General features: G+C 41.6%; 2 protein-coding genes across 4 annotated transcripts in view; one reads left to right on the top strand and one right to left on the bottom strand.

Annotated features, from left to right (window-relative positions):
• PPEF1 (protein phosphatase with EF-hand domain 1) overlaps window positions 1-16,212 on the top strand; it is a 34,784-nt gene extending 18,572 nt beyond the window's left edge. Inside the window, exons 7-17 of the mRNA XM_005516848.3 lie at window positions 810-856; window positions 4,760-4,926; window positions 6,465-6,501; window positions 6,960-7,109; window positions 9,284-9,484; window positions 10,789-10,974; window positions 11,586-11,728; window positions 12,366-12,472; window positions 13,426-13,589; window positions 14,428-14,512; window positions 14,958-16,212. Coding sequence (XP_005516905.1) covers window positions 810-856; window positions 4,760-4,926; window positions 6,465-6,501; window positions 6,960-7,109; window positions 9,284-9,484; window positions 10,789-10,974; window positions 11,586-11,728; window positions 12,366-12,472; window positions 13,426-13,589; window positions 14,428-14,512; window positions 14,958-15,151 — 1,481 coding nt within the window. The 3' untranslated portion in view covers window positions 15,152-16,212. The remainder of the gene's footprint in view (window positions 1-809; window positions 857-4,759; window positions 4,927-6,464; window positions 6,502-6,959; window positions 7,110-9,283; window positions 9,485-10,788; window positions 10,975-11,585; window positions 11,729-12,365; window positions 12,473-13,425; window positions 13,590-14,427; window positions 14,513-14,957) is intronic.
• Window positions 16,213-16,822: 610 nt separating this feature from the next.
• Window positions 16,823-23,331, bottom strand: part of PHKA2 (phosphorylase kinase regulatory subunit alpha 2) — a 45,408-nt gene continuing 38,899 nt past the window's right edge. For 2 of the 3 annotated variants that reach the window (XM_088050982.1, XM_088050983.1), the window contains exons 30-32: window positions 22,107-22,307; window positions 21,416-21,585; window positions 16,825-19,166 (exon numbers count right to left, since the gene is read on the bottom strand). In XM_088050982.1, coding sequence (XP_087907108.1) covers window positions 19,118-19,166; window positions 21,416-21,585; window positions 22,107-22,307 — 420 coding nt within the window. In that variant the 3' untranslated portion in view covers window positions 16,825-19,117. Of the gene's footprint in view, window positions 21,586-22,106; window positions 22,308-23,331 lie in introns of all 3 variants that reach the window. The other variant, XM_014251039.2, reaches the window with a different exon arrangement.

The raw sequence follows: 23,331 nt of genomic DNA, 5'->3' as shown, positions 1-23,331 counted from the left end.
CCTCTCCTGTACTGAAACGAAAAGTTTTTGTCACCAGAAAGACCCTCTGCAGAAGACTGAAAACCCATTTTTAAGTATAATCAGTCCAAAATGTTGATTTCCTTAAGGTATCACTCTCCATTTTTTTTAATTTCAAATTAATAATGCAGATTAAATATATGCCTGAAATGTTTGCATCCACATATTTGATAAATATCTATCATACCCTGGAAGATCCCTTAGAACAAATTCAGCAGGCTCATAATTAATCAAAAGTTGCACAGAAAACATATACATGTAAAAATGTCACTTTTCCTAATCATTGATGGTAAAAGCATATTATCACAAGACAGGTTTTGAAACTTCTGCAGCTTGGTGGTGGTGAGTCACCGACTCAGAGTCACAGAGGAGGTTGGCTCTGTGATCAAAAAATGCAGTCAGATGCAAAGGGGATGTGTTGGGGTGAAATCCTCTTGCTTGTTCAAACAAACCTCTCAAAAACAGCCCAATCCACCATTCCTGCATCCTTAGCATTGAGGCACACAGACATGGACAGTTCTTGACACCCTCCATCACTTCTTGCTGGTAGTAATCAAAACCTGTCCCTGAAACATGTTCAGTTGTGCAGTATGAAAAAGTAAATTTAAAGCCATTAGTATGCAGAAGTCTATTATATTTCAAAATGTCCTTTAGTAGCATTTTCTCGTTTATATACATAAGGAAAACATGGAGAAAATCTTATTAGGTCCAACTAATTCCAGTTCTATAATTCCAGTTTCTTCCTCCTCTTTTAGAAAATTTTAAAAAAATAATATTTTTTTTTCCTGTAGGAGATTTGCATGGAAACCTGGATGATCTTTTGCTGATATTCTATAAGGTAAGTAGGTACCCTGAGATTTAGCATTTTCACTTTGACTTGTTAATAAGAACAATTATTTATGTATGACAGATTTATCACCGTTAGAACTGCACAGGTGGTGTGCATGTACCACACACACAGTTTGTGGAAAAATTTGCTGTCTTTGTCAGAGCTTTTCCTTCTTCATATCCTCCTGCTCACTGTGAAGGAGATAGAGGAGATGATTACTTTCCTGCATGCTGAACTGCAGGAGGACTCCTTGCAAGGTCTCCAAAGTTCTGCCACTGTTTTAAATTCCGTATTGACTGAAGTCTGCTAAAATCAAGAGCTGAGTTCCTGATGTAACACTACACCATGGATAATTTTGATACTCAAGAAAAAAGGCAGAAGCTTTCATTTAGGCCTTCCACTGATACCTGCAGATTTTTTGGTTTGCTTTTGGGTTGTTTGGGGGGGTTTTGTTGTTTTGGTTTAGTTGTTTGGGTTTGTTGGGTTTTTTGTTGTTGTTTCTTTGAGGGAGTTACTTTTGTTTCTAACAGGAAACAAGAGTGGTGTTTGAAAGCTTTTTAAGCCTTGGAAGAAATCACATGGTCTGCACAAGATACAAGTATTTTGGGCACCCTTTATACATCCTTTTTCATCATGCTAAAAAAGCATAGCTTGATTTTACTCATGTGTAAAACAAATTAAGCTCCAGGCTAGCTTTTCCACAATTGTAAGTTTAACTGAAGATGCAGGAAATGTTGTGTATTTAGTTTCATATTTATCTTCATGATGAATCACCACCTTTGGACTGAGCAGGTATTCTCTTTGATTTGAGCTTTCCGGGGTGAAAGGGTTTGTGTCAGATCCTTACACATTCATCTGCGCTGAATGGAGACTGAAGTGAGCTAAACCAGGTGTTTAAATGATGCAATTCTCCCCCTGCTTCCACCTTTGTTACGATTCGTCTGACACTTGTTGAATGAAAACGTGGTTGTTTTGTCCAAGTGCACACCAGAAGTCTGTTAAGTGTAGTGAAAGTATAATCAAACCTTTTTTCATAGAGTTCTGCTTTTCTTACTAATCAACCATCTTTAGCTGGTCCTTTGCTTGCAGTCTCTTAGTTGTTTAGATCTCTTTTAAAAACTGGAATAAGAGTATGATACATATAGGTTTCATACATAAAGCCTGGAATGGGAAATATAACTATTTTGGAGATAAATGCTCAGATATAATTATATTTACAACTGCAATCAGCCTGCATTTTGTTTTTTTGGAGTAAACAGATTCTTTCCCCCTCTTCTAATGGATGCTATAAAGAGAAAAAAAAAATGCAACTCTCATCCTGACTTCAGTAAATTCAGAGCCAAAACTCCCACTGACTTCAGACTAGAAATAACACCCATTTGTCCTCTGTTAAACTTCTAGGGGAGTCCCTTCCATCAAACCAAATAAAATGGGCAAATGTTTCATCATTTCACAGTAGTGAATATAGAAAGCATATGATAGAGCTGATTAGTTATTGAGAAGCAAATTAAATGACACTATTTTCTGTCCCCTCAGAGTTTACTCAGATGAGCAGCAAACCCAGTTGTCTTCTGGGATCCACATTTATTCCTCCTTCCCAAACTCTGTTTCAGTTGGAAGGGATTTCATCCTCTGAGTTGGTACAAACTACCTTAAACAAGAGGGTGCAATCCCTGACAATGCCATGGGAGTGATCTCTGTCTGCACAGGGCAGTGCAGAGCTGAAATGGATTCTGGAGGCCTGCATGCAGACCAGGCTTGTCACTTCCATAAACCACCCCCAGCAAACACACACAGCTGGCAGTCTACAGCATATTGATACAATGCTGCAGATGGTGTATAATCCTTACACCTGGTTTGGCTGAAGCTAAGACGCTTTCTTTTTCCCTCTATAACCTGTATGTAAGGTTCATTCAGTCAATGCATTAATCTTTATTATATTGCAGTGTTTCCTTATACTCCTTGAAACACTTGAATTTTAAATTATGTATTGCTAAATTAGATTGTTAAAGGGATGCTATAGATAGAAATAGCCTGAAGCAGTAGAAAATGCCAACAACAAACGGAAGTTAATTAATCACTAACCCAGGAGATACAGTAATAATGCCCAGCAGCAAGTTGCTAATCATTAGAGGGCCTTGTTTGCCTCTATGACGTATCAGTGGCTGCAACAGCCTTTAATTTAGTTTTGCTCTCGTTGGTTGAAACCACAGAAAAGGAAAGTGCATGGGTGTGGAACAAAACTAAAATGTCACATTGAAGTTAGGAGTCAAAACCAAACTTGTTTAAAACTGAAATTGTGTGTAACCTTTTCCAGAAGAAGGGTGATAGAATCTGGAGAGTGCTCCAGTAGATGTTACTTTCCATGAGAACTGCAGTTAGAATGGTTATGTGTATATTCACAATCTGCTGGTGAATTCACATGCCTATTGGTTTTAAGGCAAAGATTGTATTTATTTATTTACCTACCTTTCCAGAAACTGCAGAATTTCTCCTGTCTGTTGCACTCCTGAAATCCATCCTCTCCTTTTTAAAATCACTTCAACCCACTGCATTAGAAAAGTCTCATACATTGCCACCCCTGTGAGCACAAAGCAAGCACAGCCCCCTTCTAAGTTAACTTGGAAAGGGCTCAGGACAGGCTATAGCAAAATCCAGGGAAGCCGAATTTGCAGCAGCTGCGATGGAGAGACCCAGGTTCACTACTGCATCCTAACATGAAAGCACAGGACACTGATTGGGACAAAACCAATCTTATCTTATATCTTATAAGATAAGATATAAAATATCTTATGAGATATTCTCATAAGGATTCAAATTACACATTTCATCGAGTCCCTGGCCACATCACACATCCTGCAATAAACCCACTAAGGCAGAATACCAGTAATGCCATAGCACCACAAGAAAGGCTTGACACTAACACCATAGATATATTCAAGTGGGATGTCTTGCAATGCTGCCAAACCTTTTAAGAGTGGCTTCCACAGTTATAATGTAATTTTATAGATATTCTACTGATATTCTTGTGCATATCGATTGAGAAAACAGAGGCTTCCCTTTTCTGGCAAGTGAAAGTTAAAATACTATTTCTGATTCTCATGACTGGAAATGATGAAGCTACATATAGGTGGTGCTATATTTTCTGTAAGCTGATGGCACCCGTTGATGTGTTGCTAATTAATCTAATAAAACATACCATCGGTTCAAAATACTTGTTTTTACTAAGTCACTATATATAACAAAGCATTTCTCTGTATCTTCAGAAAAATATAAGGGAAAAAATCCCTGTATATCCAACCTCTCAGGTTTGTGAGCTTTCAAGTGTATCTTGGCTCTCAATAGTAAAATTCAAGTAGTGTTTTCAGGATTAAAGCAACTAAAATCAAAATCTTCAATGTTCTGTCTTAAGATTTTTTTATCCTCTGGACTATAGTCCTTCTCAGGAGTTTTGGAAGCATACACTGCAAACAATGTAAATATATTAAATCCATTCAAACTTACATCAGAAGATGATTTTTCATGTATTTCTTCCATTCAAACTGAATGACTTCCTTCTGTTTGCAAGTGTACTTTTTCCTGGTAACAGTTGCATTAACAAGAATGTATATTTTACTACAAGACTGATGTTCCTTTTGGTCCCTTTTGATTAAATATAATAGGTAGAGGAAGGGATTAGAGTTGGCATTGTAAGAACAGCCAGAGAAGTCCTCTTTTCTCTAATGGCTTCGGTTGTCTGACATGAAAGTTTTTATTCTAAGCAGTGGAAATAAAAAAATGCTGCATTTTAGATCTCTGTATTATGCAGGATTTTTTCGAGAATTTCTAGTAATGGGATCTCATTTAAATGCTATTTCCTTTATTACAGTAGCATAGCAGCCTCTCTAAATGCCCCTTTTTTTATTTCTGCAGAACGGTCTGCCTTCAGAACAAAACCGCTATGTCTTTAATGGAGATTTTGTCGACAGAGGGAAAAATTCTATGGAAATACTTATAATACTATTTGCATTTCTTCTTATCTACCCCAATGATTTACACTTGAATAGAGGAAACCATGAAGACTACATCATGAACCTGAGGTAGATTTTGGGAGTGGGGCAGGTAATACCTGGGCTATCACTGGAAATATTTGAGCTTTTAAGTGCTACTTAATCCACTGTGACACCCTAGAACAGAAATAATGTTCTATTAAGTAGTCGTGTACTTTTGCCTTTTCAGCGTATGTGTGGGGAAGGAACATCCTCACTACACACAGACATTTGAACAGGAGTCATGTCTTGTCCTTCATCTAATCATAATCCATTGAAGTCAGAGGGCTTAGTGCAGCTTCCAGAGTATCAAAACTGGGGAAGGATTGATGGAAGGATGATATTTTAGTTAACTTTGTACTAAGATTTCAGTTCTCTAACACAAGGGGCAGGTAAATATCCTACCTTCCACTCAGAGGAGCTTCATTAGGTGGAGGTGTCAGTGCAGGAAAGCTGACATCCTGTTTTCTAACAGAAATATTTGCACTCAGCTGTGCAGTGCAGCCAAGGGGGTGAGCACAGCCAGAGGCTCTGGCTGTAGTCAAAGTGTGGCTTGGAGACAAAAAGCATCTCAGAGATGTGAGAACTCCTCAGTCCTACTCCTTACAATTCTAAGCTGCCCCAGAAAGTCTCTGGCTGACTGACTGGTGGATAACCTGCCGTTCCCCTTAGATCATTTGATGTGTGCACACAGGATGTATTGCTGTTTTAACACAGTCCTCTGTGTTAGCACCTGGGTCAGAGGCCCATAGGCAAGTCCTACTAATGATCCACAAAAGAGAATCAGTTCCACATGATAGTTACTTTTTCAGCACTTAATTGAAAACACCCTGAAACCAACAAACATAAACCAAGATCAGTTATTTAACCTACAAGGTAGGAAGATTCCTCCCCAAAATAGCAGAAAATATTAACTAAGTATGTGATGGTATGGAGTGCACAGATGTATTCTCGTCTATCGCTCTTTGCTGTGCATTTTGATTAGCAGTGCTGCACTGCTAATTTACCAAATTTCAATTGGTAAATTTGAAAGCTGAGTGTTGTGCAAATGCCCTCGATGAAGCATATCTTGGTGTTAAAGGAACGAGGTATCAAAATCCTTGCCCCTTGTGGGGGAAAAGACATAACAGTTGGATGAAGCTCTGAGCAATCTTAGCTAGTGGAAGGTGTTCCTGCCCATGGCAGGGAGTTGGAATGAGATGATCTTTAAGGCCCCTTCCAACCCAAACCATCCTATGATATGATTCTACGATGATATGATATTTAAGACAGAAACTCTCTGAAGGTTTTGTGGGAATCTTTGCCCATCATCAGGTTACTTTGGAATTTTTCTCTGGTATCTAAAAGAGCTGGCAAAAAGGCCTCTTAATAATTCTTGAGCTGGATTCTGTTCCCAACCTCTGTTATATACAAGAAACCAGTTTAACTCAATGCTCAAGACAGAGGGGAAGAAAGCATATTTCAGCTGAGGTGAGATGGAATGGCAGGTGAAAAAGGGGGCTAGAAAACTCCAGGAAAACACCATAGCACAGGAAATCATGCAGAAGGGGCATACTGAAAACCAGTTCATGATGCTGTCCTGTTTTCAGATACGGTTTCACAAAAGAAGTTTCGAAGAAGTACAAGGTAAGATTCCTCCTCCTTCCCCTATATTTTTTTTGTAGTCTTGCACATGTAAAATGAAACCTATGTTTACAAGAAAACTTCAAACCAGTTTATTTAGGTGTAGCAGAGAATTACTTTAGTGATATAGGTGAAATTATTTTGGCCTACCAGTGGAATAACTGATGAAACAATTTTAAGTGCTAGTCTCTTATGCCCAGAGATCTATAGGATAAGTGACATCCATATCAAGAACACAAAAAGAGGTGTACATGAAAGAAAAAGTTTTTCTTTGCTGCAGAGACAATCAAATGGCCCTAAAGTAAATGTCAAAAATGTAATGTTTGTTAGGGTTGCAGTTCAGGGTATCACCTGAACAAAACTGTTCATATAAACTGTACCAGATGTTTCAGCAAAACCTTGAGCTTAGAAGCAACAGATTCTACCAGAAATAGGATCTCATATAAGAGTGTATTTTACAGGACCATTGGAAACAGATTTTGTGTCTTCTGCGAGATGTTTTTAGCTGGCTTCCCCTTGCAACTATAATTGATAGCAAAGTTCTTATCCTACATGGGGGCATTTCAGACACCACAGATCTGGATTTCTTGAATGCACTTGAGAGAAATAAGGTAAGAGATCATATTCATGTGAAGGTAATGTTTTCTTTTTAAAATTTTGCAGTACAAATGCTAGGATCAGGTAATTTACATTAAGAAAGGACATGGCAGCAGTATAAGGCATGTAAGAAAAATAACAGTTCAATTTTTTTCAAAATCTGGGCTTAGGAAGGAAGGTTGCAGTAGATGTTGAGAGCCAATTGTCTGGGTCTTTTGAGCTTAAAATAGCTAAAGCCACTTTAGATGCCTCCTCCTGCAGCAATGACACATTAGCCAGAAATCGGGCTTGATTCTTGGGCATTTCCTTTAAACACTTTAGAAATCAATCTAGACACGTATTTCCAGCACTGCCTTTTTTCCTGGGGCTGTGCTTCTGCCATCTGTTGTGTGGGGGAAGTTCTCCACCTGTGAGGCGCTCCCTTCACAGCAGCTGAGTGTTGTACATGTGGGAGAGCCTTTCCAGAAGGATCAGAATTCAAGAACTGGCCTTGATAAAACAGAATCTACTGCTTTTCAGGGATTTTTAAGACAGAAATGTTAATGTTTTTTTCTGAAGTGATTAGCAAACACAGGTCTTTCAAATCAGTGGAAAATGGTGTGGTATTTGATCTTGATTTGGACACCTAAATCAAGATGTCTGCTTGTGATCAGGGTGCTGAGACTCCTTATAGTCAATGGAGATCCGTGAGACCTGGTGGAGATCATTACTTAGGTACAAGTCTCCAGTGCTGTTCAAGGAAGTGCCCCATTGGCTAGAGATGTTCCCTCTGGCCTTTTCCTGCCTCCAAAGAAAGTCTTCTCTGTAGGCCCCCTCCACCAGTCCCCTTTAGGCCAGATTTGTGTGCCCCCCTCACACTAATTCACAGAAACAGTGGAGCATCTCAGATGGCATAGGAGTCTAGTGTTCGAGCAACTTAGTGTACCTTGTCATCAATGACTGTGGAATCGAGAGCTATTTTTGTCATCCCTATATTTTCTAAAGCAGAAATAAATGCTTTGCAGGACAGTCAGTTGTGTCTCTTTTTTAAAGATATGAAAAAGGGCACGAGCACTTCTCATCACTGGAGTCTTAGCTCTGTTGGCTGCACCACTGTGCACTAAAACTGGGTGCCTAACTACAGACAGAGTTGTCCTAACTGTGAGCTGAGTTCTGCCCATGCTTTCACCAGGGCTCAGCTCTGCATGTTTCTGATGCAGTATCTGTGAAATACAGAATTAATAGGTCAAAGTTGCTGCCATAGGAGAGTGTTGCTAATGAGACATGTGTGGGCCACAACCCAGGGCAGTGTCACTCAAGGCCAAATGATGTATTTTAATTGGTACAGCTGGCAGCTGACAGGTTTGAAATACTGGTCAGTACACTGGTGAATAACCCCGTGTTGTGCATTTTGCTTAGAATTAGTCCTTTTCTTTGTTAAAAAGTAAAATCTGGGGGTCAGTGGACTGTATATGTTTTATTTGTGGGTGTTTTTTTGATCTTGGGTTTTTTGTTTTGTTTTGGGTTTTTTGGGTCTGTTGGTTTGGTTTTGGGGTTTGTTTTGGCTTTGTTCTGGAAATAAGCTAGTGTGAGAGAATTTCAAATGAGAAAACATTCCCTGGAGAAGAATCCATGTTAATAGTGATTCATGGAACCATAGTGCACCTCTCTACAAAAGCAATTGCCCATGCAGGTTGGAGGAGTTTGATTTAACAGTGTAAGACTTGATGTAATATTTCATCAGTTTCACTATTGACTTCCTGCTATTCCATTTAATTTAGCCAAATTAATCTAATGGTATGGTAAAAGTCAGACCAGAAGTGAATGGAGTTTCTCCTTCAGTGCAATATGAATGTATATTTTGTTTCTAGGCAAGCTGGGCACTGAAGTGTCTTCCTGAGCCCAGGCCCTACTTGCTCTATAGTGAGATCTTAAGAATAGCCTGTGTTTGGAATGAGTGTGTTTGTCTGGATAAGAATATGAAAGCAGCTCTGAAGAGCCTGGTTACTGATAGGTAAAACAAAATTTCTGCATGTGCCAAATAGCTGCAGCTTCTCCCAAACATGTGAATTCAGAACATTATGAGAGTTAACATTAGTTGAACTCTCAAGCAGTTTTCCTGAGTACAGGAAACATGAGGTGATGTGCATTTCAACAGCTCTGTATCAACTTTTGTTGTTTTGAGAGTAACTTTTTTTTTTTTTTAAAGTTGAAATCTTTGATGCGGCCACCAAAGTCAGTGAGAGACAGACAGGACCAAACAAAGAAGAGAATTTCCACAGCCAAACCCAGCAAACACATTGTCAACCAGCATGCTGCAGGGAAGACGCAACACATCTCTTCATCGGGCTTCGCTGAGCCTTCAGGCTCAAATTTGCCTCCAGACCCCACCCTGAAGGAATGGAAACAAGTAGGTGAAACCAAAGACACACTGATACCAAACCCCTTGCACACAAACTCAGCAGGTATTCTGTTCAGGCAGTGTGTTTATGAGTCTGAGGCAATGTCTCTTAATAGGAAAACAGTCATTCTAAGGAGTATATTAGATACCTATTAGTGTTTTTGGAGACCTGGTAATAAAGGCTTGGGATTTAATACCTTGCAAGTAAAATTCACCCAGTATTTTCTTAGCCATTAGGAGGAGAAAACTGCTCAGTAGGAAATGGGTTTGCTTGCCCTCATGTGGATCTGTTGGTACATAAATGGTTGTCAGTTTAAACAGGTCAGACTGCAATTGTTGGTGAAATAAAACTTTTTTTTTGGCTGTGCTTTTGGCAGATGAATGCTTATATAGCCCAGAATAGCAACCCAGCTCCTGAGACCTACAGGCAGAAGTGGAAAGTTTTTATCCTCTGGCTATTTATTTCATCCTGAATATCAGAGCCAATATAGAGTTTTTGTTATGCTGTCATTTAATAAATCATGACAATTTGTAAAGCTTAATTTCTCTGAAAATCTGATTTCCCATGATACCTCTCTGACATACAAACTAATGTAATGGGCACAAGCAAGGCTCCTCTTTTCCCCCCAAATCTGACACTCCCCCAGCTAATCAAGCATCCACTAAACATGGAGCTGAATGTGTTAGTGCAAACATTGCCCAGAAAAGTTTAAACAAACACATTTTGAGTAATGTTTGCTACTGACTAGAGTTTAACCATGATAATTCATCTTCATATCTGAACTCTGCTAAAATGCTAATATGTAAAATGTTGGTTTAAAACATGAGCTAACTGAAGACAATAAAGCCAAAGGCAACTCTTGTCATGTGTAGAGCAGGTACTCCCAAACTTAGGTAAAACCACTGACCAATGTGGATATCCAGTTTGTGCTGGGAATTAGAAATTGCTTCTCCTACCTATGTGTGAAGAAGGCAGCTTTTGTTCTTTAAATAGCCCAGGTACTGTTCCTGATGCACCTTCCCAAGTCTGAAAACCTCAGCTGTGAAAGGAGGTACATTGCTGAAATTATATTTCTTCTGAAACAAAAAAGTTCATCCAAAATCTAGATGTTTCTTAAAAAGTGGAACAAAAGTCTCAGCCCAAAAGAATACGCTCCTGAAAGGAAGGAAAATCCCCAAGACCTATGTGTTAGCTTGGATGTGTTTTCTCCCTGTACTCTGGGGCTTTTGCTGTGGCCAGGACTTTAGACAGACATAGCCTGTCAGTCTTCCACTACTATCAATCCTCACTTGCTTGAGTTTGCTGTTTATAGATCCTTGACATTCTGTGGAGTGATCCAAGAAGCCAGAATGGCTGTACACCAAACAAGTGTCGAGGAGGAGGCTGTTACTTTGGTCCTGATGTCACTGCCAAGCTGTTTGAGAGGTATAATCTGAAGATGCTCATCAGGTCTCATGAATTTAAGCCAGAAGGTTATGAGATCAGTCATGATGGGAAGGTAAGATGCCTCCATGTAAAGCAGAATTCTCCTGTGAATTTCACAGGGATATCCACAGATTTGTGTGCAAAATTTATTTTGAAAAAAGAGAGTCACTTTGTTAAACTGGGTTTGGGGGAACTTCTTCCTAGATAGATGTTAGAACAAATTAGAGAGTTCTGAGTAACAAAATCCTTTACAGCTTTAGGGAGTGGGGACCAGTTTATGACTTACATGGAAACAAATGGACATCAGCAAAATGCTTGACAAGAGTTGTGTCTAAATACAGTTCAAGAGTTGCTCTAAGGCTCTAGAAACTTTTAACTTACTGATTTCTCTTCTGGCCCTGCTTTCTAACATGCTGTATTGGGAGCCAACAATAATCCTGAAAACCAGGTCTCTCGTAGAAAGAGGTTCTGTGAAACAGCATATTATATCTCACTGCTCTCTGAAGTCTGACAGGTCAAAAATAAAGGCCCAGAGCCCTGACTCAAAAGGCAAGAGCAATTTGGTGAATGACATAGTTTTATATGTAGACTCATACTTTTGTAACCTGGAATTTTTTCTCAGAGCAGTTTCAGAAATAAGAAAAGCTGTTCCAGCCAATCTAGTTTCTTTGTTTCCTATGTCAGGTTATCACCATATTCTCTGCCTCTAACTATTATGAAGAGGGCAGTAACCGGGGCGCTTACATCAAGCTGAATCCCGAGCTGACCCCTCGGTTTGTGCAGTACCAGGTCAGCAAGTTCACGCGCAGGCAGAATCTCCAGGAGAGGTAAAACTGTGTGTTGCATGCAGTGAGTGTGGACTCAACTCAAATGTGAGGGTACCTGCCACAAATTCAGAGCTTGATTGAGTAACTGAATGGGCATCCATTTTCCTTGATTCTCACTGGTTTTCTATTTTACAATTTTAAAATTAATACAGTAGACAAAACATGTTCAAAGTGGTTAACTTGGTTTCCTGAGAAACTCCCAAAGATAATTAGCTGAGGTAAGCAGTTATAACAGACAATTGTTAGGGACTCATAAATGGCCTGCACCTGTCTGCTTTAAGGCTGCAGTATTAATCTGGACAAATCCTGTTATTAACTGAGTCACAAAAGTTTATCATGACAGCTTTGCCATGCCTAGTAGTGTGGTCGGATTACTAAAGGAAAGAAGCTTAGAGTTACCTGCATAAACTCAATTATCCCATAAACTCAGATCATTCTTATGGAGCATTGTTGGTTTTATTTAGTTTGAGGTTTTTTCCTCCTCTGACCCTGAGTGTGTTTTGGGTCATCCTACTTAAACATACTAGACCCTAAACATACTACATGTTAATGGATATAAGAATTTTATAATGAATGTTGAAAATCATAAAATGCTAGAGGATTTTAATTCTTTAATTGCTGATTTTTTTCCTCCTAGGGTAGGTACAATTGAATCATCTGCCTTAAAGTGCTTACGAGAGAAGATTTATGCTCACAGGTCTGAACTCACCAGTGCTTTTGCACAATATGACGTCAATGGCACAGGTACTACTTCCTCTCCAGTCCAGTTGCCACCATGGGGAAAACAGCTTCCATGTGTGTGGGGGGCAGAGGGGACAAACCCCATGGAGAGGAGTCCAGCCTGCCTGCCAGTGTCAGGCTGAAGGCAGCAAGGCTGGTTGACCTTGTTCTTCATGACCACAGAGGAGGATAGACAATGGGAAGAGCTTAGCCCCAAATGACTTCAGGGGATGAAGCTTGAAGAGGGAAAAAGAGAACTGAAAGGCATGGGCTAATAATGAAATGCTGTTGGGTAGAGAGTTTGGGCAGGCAAATCCAGTTCCAGAAGCTCAAATGTAGCACCTTCATGTAGCAGTGTCTTCAGAATGTGTGAGACGGGGAACTGGCATCTCCGGGAAGCGGGGGGGCAGGGGGGAATGGATCTCCTGAGTATGGGTGGTATCTAAGGAAAGTTTCCTACCTATGCCTCCAGCAGACACACACTCACCCCTCAGATGAAGAAAAGTCAGTGCTAAGTTAAAAGATGAACCTTTTATGTAGAAGCAAGAAGCTGATTTCTGCCACAAACACAACTTTTCCTTGAGATGGCTTCTCACTTGACTGTGTCCTTACAAGGGCACTCAATAACATGATGTTGTTCCTTTGGCCACTGAACAGCTGTTTCACATATTTCTGTCTGGTTGATTTTCAGCCACATGTCCCTCTAATTGCAGTTCAGCTGAAACCTGAAGTACTCTTCATGGCATAGTCTGGCTTTCTCAGAAAGTGTTAAAACATGCTGAATATCATAACAGTATCACAACTTTGTGGCTGGAAGGGACATGTGGAAATGCCTAGTCCAACCCCACTGCTCCTTTGTTATGAGGGCTTTTACCTCAGGGTTCAGAGAAAATCCTTGTGTTTTGCAACCCTTTGTGCTGGTGACTGATGTGTGCTGTGTCCTGTACTTTTAACCATGACCTGATCCCTTCTGGCAGGCAGGATTTCTGTCAACGACTGGGCTGCAGCGATGGAGTCTGTCCTACAGCTGGAACTGCCCTGGAGGATGCTGCGGTCTCAGTTAGCACAGATGAACCCAGATGGAAAAGTTGACTTCATGTCATGTTTTTATGATTTGAAAATGGGTCAATCTATAAAAGAGGTAAAGAGGAAAACACCTCCTTGCGATTCTTGGAGGAACAACTTTTAGTGCAAACTGAAGCACAAGACAGTGGTTTGGCCCATCAAGTAGACATCTACATCTGAACTAGTTGCTGAGCTCCCTTTTATAGTCACTGAAGGAAAATGAGCACTGCTAGGGTACAAATCATCATTCCCTGCTAAGGTAGATGCTTAAAATAGGTTGGATGAATCACATGCTAGAACTGCTTCTTACTTTCTGTTGGCTCTCGAGGGCGTTTAGATAACGGAGCTGAGGAGATGTGACAAATCCTGCCCAGAGCAATCAACCCTTACTCTTTGAAATGAGCTTTTCAAACAAGCTCCAGAGGCAGTTCAGGCCCCTGTGGGAGAAAGTCACATTTTTAGATGGACTTTTAGATGTTTATAATGGTATTTGAGGGCACTTCTACAGAGCCCAGTTGTTACCAAATGGCTGCACAGTGCTTCGGTATGGAGGTATCACCATAATTTTCCTAAATAGGAGGATCCATTCACATCTGAACAGTGAGTGCTTTGTATGAGCGCATGGTCTGCGCTATCTTCCCTAGATTATCCAAGATTATTTCCACAAATAATTACTGAAGGTAGGAGGTGTGAAGGGCTCCTTTCCCCCTTGCCCTGCACCTGAAAGTGATGGATTTATCTGATTATTCCTCAGGGCAAGACACAGAACTGCCATTCCAGAGAACTCAAGCATAAAGATTTTTTTTTAACATTTAACAAGTTAAACTGGAAAAATGGAAAATGGATAGTAGATATTCTGTTGGTTAAATTAAACCGAGCTCTGAATAGTTTCTTGTACATGATTTCAAATCCAGGCTCAGCCAGCTTTGGCGGAAACACTGTGCAGATACAGAAAGGATCTGGAGATCATCTTTAACATCATTGACAAAGATCACTCAGGTAAGTCTAGGTAACTTCACTGTGTCAGCTCTAGGGAGTCTTTACCAGTTATCTTTTCCCCACTGTGTTTCCTCCTTAAGGCTTCTAAATATAGAGGAACCAGAGGTGATGTCATTTCTCCAGTTTAGTGGAAACTATTTTAAGCAGTCAGGCTGCAACCATATAAGGGACAGTGCACAGAGCCTAACAAGATTCTTACATACCCCAGTTCCAGTATTGGCTTCACTCTTTTGGGGGCTTTTTCTCCCTTCCAGTCTTTCTCAATTCCACTGTCAAAAACATTCAGTCATTACCTCAAGTAAAAATGTGCTTCAGTCATGAAAGCAGTACCCCCACCATGGTAGGCAGGTAACTTTCTTGCAATGAAGGAGTGTGCACCTGTGTGTGTTTATGCAGGAAGGGGAAACAACACTGCAAAAAGCAACCTATTGTCTGTCTTCTTTAGGTTTGATTTCTCTTGAGGAATTCAGCCAGACATGGAGACTCTTCACTTCTCACCTGGGCATTGACGTACAGGATGACTCCATTGACAAGTTAGTCCTCAGCATAGACTACAACAAAGATGGCCACATTGACTTCAATGAATTTTTGGAGGCCTTTCACGTTGTTCACAGACTCGAGAAAAAGGCAACCTCATGAAAAGGCAGAAGTTCTTGTGGGTTGTCTTGGAACCTCAGCTTGCTGTCATTAGTCATAAAAGGGCTGCTCAATAGGGTCACTGTGCAAGCCTTTATTTAGCCCTTCCTGGATGATCTGTACCTGCTAATAATGGGACAGAAGAGATGAAAACCTACACTTACAGTATTACTGTGTCACTGCCACACACTGCCAGAACCTTATAATTCATCCCCTCTTCTTGGTGGCATCTCCCCCATCAATCTAATCCCTGAACATTGCCAAGGTCATGCCTAGAGCTGTGTAGGAAGGGAGACTTTGGTATGTGTCTGTCAGCAGACCTTTGTGACAGCTGAGAGCATTGATAACCACAAGGAACATATCAGACCTACCCTGGTGATGGAACAGGCACAAGAGAGGCTGGCTGTGGGGTGTCCATTGCAGGAGAGAAAAACAGGGAAGAAGCATCTGGTTAAAATGGGTAGTTCTGAGTTTAATCTTGCTCTTTGCAAGATGCAGAGGAATTAAATCGTTCCAGGTCAATCTCTTATCCTTCCAAAAGTTTACAGACATAACTTAGAGGATCGTGGTTCAAACGTGTTTATACTTGCACTAGAATTCCTCTTGCCTCTGGTTACTTTTCCCCACATTTGTTGGGATTTGGAGCTATGAAACAGTAACTGTTTCTGAGATGGAGACAGGCTCTTCACCGTGGTGCTGAGCAATAGGACAAGAGGCAATGGGCAGAAACTGATGCACAGGAACATGACTTGTTCTGAACATGAGGAAGAACTTCTTTACTGTGCAGTGACCGAGCACTGGAACAGAATGCCCAGAGAGGCTGTGGTGTCTCCCTACTGGAGATAGTCAAGAACCATCTGGATGTAGTCTTGTGCTGTGTGCTATGGGGTGACCCTGTCTGAGTAAGGAGGTTGGACCAGATGATTCACTTGGTGGTCTCTTCCAACATGACCCATTCTGGGATTCGGTGATTGCGTGATAACTCGTCACCTTAATGAAGGCAAAATCCACAGCATGTTAATGTAACACATGATAGATCACACAATAAAGCTTTAGCTTTCTGAGCAATGCCTAAGTGGGGTGTCTCTTCGCCTGTGTTTTGGTACCCTGCCCACATCACCATAGAAAACTCTTCCTGAAGATGAACTGGGTTCCTTAAAAACAGAGATGAGTAAGAATACAAGAGTAAATGTATTTTGATACTACAAAATCTAAATATTCTGGAAGGCAGCAAGATGGAAGACTGTTGCACTCGCATTCCTGTCTCCTTTCCCTGACTGCAAGTCAATATTCCCATTCCTGACAGTACCACCCTGTCAACGCCCAAGGGGGAGAAGTCAGGAAATCTGGACCTAATTCTCTTGCATCTTACATGCTGAAAGCAACATCAGGTGAGGAGCTTTTTGGTAACTATTACCTCATTCAGCCTCAGTAAATGCAATGCACATAAAGTGCTTTTTGGGTAGGAAAAAGTTCCAACCTAGTCTCTCTTTAAATTTTAATAGCCAAAGATAAGCTAAGTAAAGCAGCTCATTTCATTTAATAGAAGTGTTACAAAACAAATACAAAACAAGTACAAAAAAAGCATCATTCTAAGTTTATCATCCCAGAATGTAACAGCAGCCCAAGCTTAAGGCATTGCTGTCTCTCTTAAATCTTATTTTCTACTATTAAATACAGAACACTTTTCCAGAAGTATTGTGTAACTTGACAGATGAATGAACAGACACACACACACACTTATTTCTACTGCCTTGGGGGAGGGGAAAGAAAAATCTTTAATAGTACAAACAAAATTTACAGTAAAACTTTAATGTCATTGGTAATACATAATGTGTATTTTTAGCATGCAGCTATTCTGATCTATGCACTGTGATGATCAGTCCCACCTGACAAAAAGGCTCCACTTAAAATGGCCAAACACCACTGAGTATGGTGGGATCTTGCTTCCCACTGCTGGCTTCCATGCGGTGGGTGTGAAGTGACAAGGTGGAAATGGACACTGCAGCTCTGCAGTCCCCCTTTGCCACCTGCCCCAGTAAACAGGACAAAGCCAGGCTGTACAGCAAGACACAGGAGCTCTGAAGGATGGCTGGCAGCCTCCAGTGTGATGTCCTCCCTACATTCCTGATCCTGGCATGAAGGGGACTGGATTCCAGGGATCAGTTCCTGCGAGGGGAGATGCCAAGGTACAGTCTCAGCACAGCTTCTCTGGGCAGGCAGTGAGAGCCTTTTGGGGATGCAGAACTGAGGTATGAGAGCAGCTGAATCATTGAGCCAAAAAAAGAAAGCACTGTCCTGTCAGCTGCTGGTAGCACAAAGAGCCCCGTGACCCCTGACAGAAGGGGGGTGGCAGGGGGCGTAACTGTGAAACTTCTAATGTTGGGAATAAATGCCACTTGACTGAAACTGGGAGTGGGAAAAAGTGCTGCTGCTTGTACTTATATCCAAACTGAGCTGAAGCTCTTCTATAACCACCATCCTCAATCCCTTTTTTTCAGTCATGATTCTATGCAGCATCTACTTAATGTGCTGCTAAGTCACATCACCAGATGTGACTGGTCCTTTAAGCAGCACCTGAATCAGCCTGCAGATGAGTGCCAAGCTCTCACCCTACAGCTACAGATGCCACCACTGGTAGCACCTCTCTCCTGCTTTCTGAGCAACTCTGTTCCTACCTGCCAACCAGTCCAAGAAGTGCCCAGGATTGGACCTGGACTGCCTCGAGCTCCCGCTTCACTGAAGGCCCTGGCTACTGCCAGGGGGTGACACATTCCTGCAGTGTTCCATACCCGCATGGGACAAGCCAGGTGTTTCACTACCCCACAGAAAGTGACTGCCCCTTTGCAGGGCAGCTAAGGACTGTGTGGCTCACCTGCACCTTGCAGGAACAAGGAAGACTCCCTGAGAAAGGAGACTACAATCGGGAGAGAAGCCAGACAAACTTTGTACTCCACCCATTCAGTTTTCAGTTACCTGTGGGACCAGCAGCTGAGGGAGATCAATGGTGCTTTTGATCTGTCTAGTTTGACAAGTCCACATCCCTATCAGCAGCAGGGAGAAGACAACAGCATGAGCAGGGGGACGATGGCCTGGGGGAGCAGGGTTGGGGCCAGCATGTGGTATGAGCTCTGAGCTGGACACAGATCCTTATTCTGCCAGTTCCTCCCCCCAGCCCCAGCCTGTCTCCGGGCACACCTGGCTGCCCCCAGCACTGCAGAGGTGCTCCTGACCCCAGAGCTGCAAACTGCTAGGGGTAGCAGGGCCCATCAGGCTGGCATGAGCAGCTCTTGGGTCAGTCTATTTTAATTCACTAATGCCCTTTTCTGTTTCTGTGGCACAGGACAGGTCTGTTCACCTTTGCCTTCTTTCCATAAATGAGTTTCCAGGGACTGGGATCTGGCAGTGTCATCCTTTGCTGGCTCCTCAGGGAGGCTGCAAAGCCAAGGAGAGCCTTTGCCAATTAGCTCAGCCCTGCACAAACTGCAAAGTCGTCCTGTATTATATCTGGGAGTACACCCTGGCCACTGCCAGTGCCAGCTCTGCTTTGCAGCAGCCTCACACACACTGGGGAGCCTCAGCAAAGCAAGGGGTCTGTGTAAAACCTTATTTGCATAATTGGGTTTGCACTCCAAGGCAACTCTCCAATTGCAATGGTTCTTCGCTCTGAGCTGTAACACAGCAGCAAGGTGCAGCTGTGCCTGACCCTGCAAGTAATGTGTTTGCCTTTCACTGGCCTTGTGTTTGAGTACCATCCTTCACCACCAGGTACCAAAACTCTTCAAATTACCACATAAATACTTTCCAACTGCCTGCATTCCATATGGTAATTCATTCTGATCATCCTGAATATACCATAACCTAGATCATATGGTGAATTTGATATTAAAGACACCAATGACAGTCCCATTTAAAAACAAAGAAGTGTTAAGAGTTGTCCAGGTATGTTAGGACATACATTTCATTGCTTTAAACTTCAATGCAGCTGCATGGAAAACCAACATCAGTCTTCTTGTTTCTGAAAACAAATTCACACAGTAGGTAAAAAAAAAAAAAAAAAATTAGAAGTCTAAGCAAAAAGTCATCTTGGCATCTCTCTCAATCTAGGATTCAAGAAGAAAAGCAAAAATAACTGCTACTGTTTTTTGTATGATAACGGGTAGAATAAAAAACCATTATCTTGCTCTTGTGCTTATGCTCTGCACTGTCACATCTGCTTAAACTAGACAAAGGATTTTACTTCCTTTTACTGGGAAACAAGCCAAGCGAGCTCTCACAAGACATACAAAAAGTTAAAAAACCCAAACCAAACAATAACAAAGGCAAACCCTTACAAAACAGGCACCATGCCAATAAAATAACTTCCACACCCAAGTGCTAATTGTACCTGAACTTTATACTGGCCCCTGCACAGGCCCACGGTTCCCATGGTGGTTAACACAGTGCTCCTGGTCCCCTGGACTACCAAACTCTGGTCTGTGAAAAAACATTAAATCACCTCATATTTAGGCCTCACACACCTACACTCATACTGAGTCAGTTCCCAGATACTGCTACAGCAGCAGTGACTGTAGAGGGACAGCAGGCAGGGTGTCATGCCTTTGGAGCTCAGACCTCCTGAGACCAAGAGGGCTGGCAAGTGAGGTAGGACATTACTTCTACCGGAAACAAAAACCTCACTCTGAAAAGCGCCACACACTATTGTTACACACACACATAAAAAAAAAAAAAATTCAAATCCTATACAAATGGCACAGTTTTGTTTTTAAAGAGTGGAGGAGAGGCTCACAGAAACAGCTTATCAGGCTTATATATCTCATAAGTAATTAATTATAATAATAATATTATAATAAGTAATTATTTTTACAGGCCTATCTGCTCTTTCCCCCTCTACCTGGCAAGACAGAATTGCTCTGATCCTTTCTGCTCACATGGCAGCTGTGCTACTGAGGGACCCTGGCTGTGGACATGGGATGCTGAAGCTACTGCCACTTTCCTAAGCTGTTAGGATGTTGACATATGGCTGGTGGCAAAGCCAGCAGCACAGGCACAAGGAAAACCACAGACAGTGCCTGGGGTAAGGCAGAGTTTTCCTCTCCAGAGCTGCCTACCTCTGTTTTTAGTTTAAATGGCCCTGGAGTCATTTCCATGCAGGATGCACCTACTCCCTGCAGCACCTCAAGAGCTTCCAATTGACAGCATTAACCTGGGAACTGTCTGCAGGAAGACTTCCAGTCAGCCCAACCCCTAATTACATGAGACCAGTGTTACTTCAAACTAAAAAGAAGAAAAAGAAAAAATGGTAAAGGGGAAAAAAAAAAGAAAAAATAAAAGAAAAGAAAGAAAAACCAAGAAATAAAAAAAAAAACAAACAAAAGAGAAACATCAAAGCCTTCCATAAACTCACGCTACACTGGAAAAGCCACAATTATGCTATTCTTAACTCTGAGGCTGTTTGCGAGGGAAATGATCAGGAGAATTGGAAAGGGTGCTCAAGTGGAAGAGGTTTATCTTGCTCCATTCAGAGGAAAGGATTACAGGCATAAAACTGTCTGTCACACTGGAGAAGCTGGAGTCCTGAGATTTTGCCTCCAAAGTCTTGGGGACGCAGGGAAGGAAGCTATTCAGATTACAGACAGATGTGGCTTCCTGACAGAGGCTACCCTCCCAAATCAGTGGACATTGTAGGATGTTTGTCCCTACTGGCATTAGCCCTGCACTGACTAGGTGCAAATGAGGAGAATCAGGATAAAAGTGTATTAGAAATATCACCACATTATTTCAAGTTATTCTTAATCCTCTAATTTACATTTCCCTGGATGTTTCACACTGTGCATTAGTGATTCACAATGATGTACATTTACACACAGCAGGATAAAAATTAATGAATTCCATCACTTCCCTTATTTGTGAGACTCTATGCCCAAGATGCAGCTCCCTCGTTTTATTATGCCTTTTGATCTCCACAGAGTAATCTGTTTTCCCCTTGGCAGAGCTGTATAATTCTTGCTAATTTAATACAAATTACATTTATGAACTTTGGGCAGAATATGCCTCATTATTTGTTATTTCTTGCACACTCTCCTAAAACCAGGCCAAATTCCAGCTCCCTGTCCCCAGTAGGTGTGCACAGAGCATCCCCAACAGTGGCAAATGCTGAGGGAGTGCGTGGCACACACACAGGCAGCAACCAGCCAAGGGGTTTGTGACAGGGAGCTAGGGAGGAAAAGCGTCTGAGCCTTCCCTCCTGTGTGAGGCATCACTTACTGCATTGCACAGCCTGTGCTGGGCAGGAAATCGTGTAAATAAATAATTATGGCTTTTGTTAGGTAAGTCATGGTGCCATAGGCTCCGCTGGGAGCACTGTCATAAAAAAAGTGGCAAATTCCTGTAGCTGGGTCTTTCTCCAAGATACTACCAGTAGCTCCAAATGATTTCTGTAAAAACACAAGCAAAGAAGTAGAGCAAGTTAGGCATGCATGCTTATTTATTGGAAAAAAACACCACATTATGATTTTTTATTTGTGCTGAATACTGAAAGCAATTCTCCTTCCCCCCATGAAAACCTTAATCAGGATTACTATAGCGCCCACACGACTTAGTTGGATCTGTGCAAGTAAATGAAGAACATATAACTTCATGGATTTCTGTCCTTTGGGGGGAATGGGTGAGATTACTCAAATATTGGTAATAGTAATGCCTTGATAAAGCAGAACTTCGCTTCAATCTACCCTTGTACTTCAGAGCTTGTTAGCCACTACAATTTTATTCCCTTTAAATCTCCCACGATTCTTACATTAGTTTTCCCAAATATATTTCCAGAAGATACGTAAGGGATTTGGTCTGTCTTGGTAGGAAAAAGAGCCAGGAGAAAATCAATTTCATCATAAACATTAAGAAAACAGCAGGGGATAATTTTGAAAGGAGGAAGCTTCCCCCCACTGCCCTTTGAGCTCACCAGCTCCTGCAGAAACAGGTCATTAGCCATGTGCACGATTCTGTCCACGTGGATGATGCCCCCGATGCTGTTCACCTCGATGTCGGAGAGGAACGTCAGGACGAGAATAGCTTCCACCAGGAGCTGCCTGTACTCAGGCTGCGGGATGTGGTTCAGCACCGACTCCACGTGCACTGCAAACTTGATTTCGCACGGGGTCATCTGGCAAGTTTGAGTGGAAATGGAAAGACAAACTGACAAATCCAAAAGACTAGCTCCTCACATCCTGCAAGCACTGAAACATATGCTCCTCTCCGCACATGGGGGCAGACTGACTGAAGCGAACAAAATGTTTGTGCAGCTTTAGCACTTACAGAAAGTTTTCGTGTTGCTAGACCTGATTCTGCAAACAGTTACACAACGTCCAGAAGCCTGCTCCAGCCCTGCAACCCATCACACACACATCTCACTTACACACAGTGCTGCTGATGCTTAGCTGGCACATTAACTCCTTGCTTCTCAGGCTGCGATCTTGCACTCTGCGTTGGACATATCTTTCTGGCATTGCAGGTGAGTTGCAAAGCCAAACCTACTGCAGAGTTTTTGAAACAACCACCTGCTTAGAGGGGTGATTTTTAAATAACCCCTGAGCTTTGCCATGCAGGTATATCACTATTCTATTTGCAGAGCAGCTTAATTTGCACTGGCATAGCTCTGTGGATGTTATCCTGCCTTAGGAAGCTTGTGCTTATTTAATTCAATTGCTTTAAACAGCAAAATTAGGTACTGTCCATGTCTGCCAAGATAAAAACAGAAGTCTCTTTATCTACACAATAGGGATAGATAAAGCTCTCCTTTCTGAAAAAAAAGCCACAAACCCCAACATTTAAATTTGGCAGAAAATTCCAGCTCCTCTCTTCAGCTGTTACCACAGTTCCTCAGAAAAGAAGGAGGCCAGAGACAAATCTGAGGGAAACAGTCAGGAAAACAGTCTTGGGCACACAAGCACTGCATCTTGCATTGATGGATTACTGCTCACAAGAGTTTGTTTTATAGATGTGAATTCAAAATTTGCTGGAGTACCTAAAGACAGAATCCAGCTAAGAAAAAAATGCTAAAAAATATGGATTTAAAGACCCAAAGCTCTGGTTAGAAACAATCATCTTTAACTGGCATTTACTTTTGAGACTGTAAAGCCAAAATACACTGCCTGCTCTTGCAGCATATTAAAAAAATTAAGTGGCAA

Source organism: Pseudopodoces humilis, chromosome 2 (genome assembly GCF_049639895.1).
Source record: "Pseudopodoces humilis isolate 2021_Gansu_Grassland_sample_001 chromosome 2, ASM4963989v1, whole genome shotgun sequence".
NCBI lineage: Eukaryota > Metazoa > Chordata > Aves > Passeriformes > Paridae > Pseudopodoces > Pseudopodoces humilis.
Note: the sequence above shows the minus strand (reverse complement) of the source record. Positions and strands in the feature narration are given on the sequence as shown.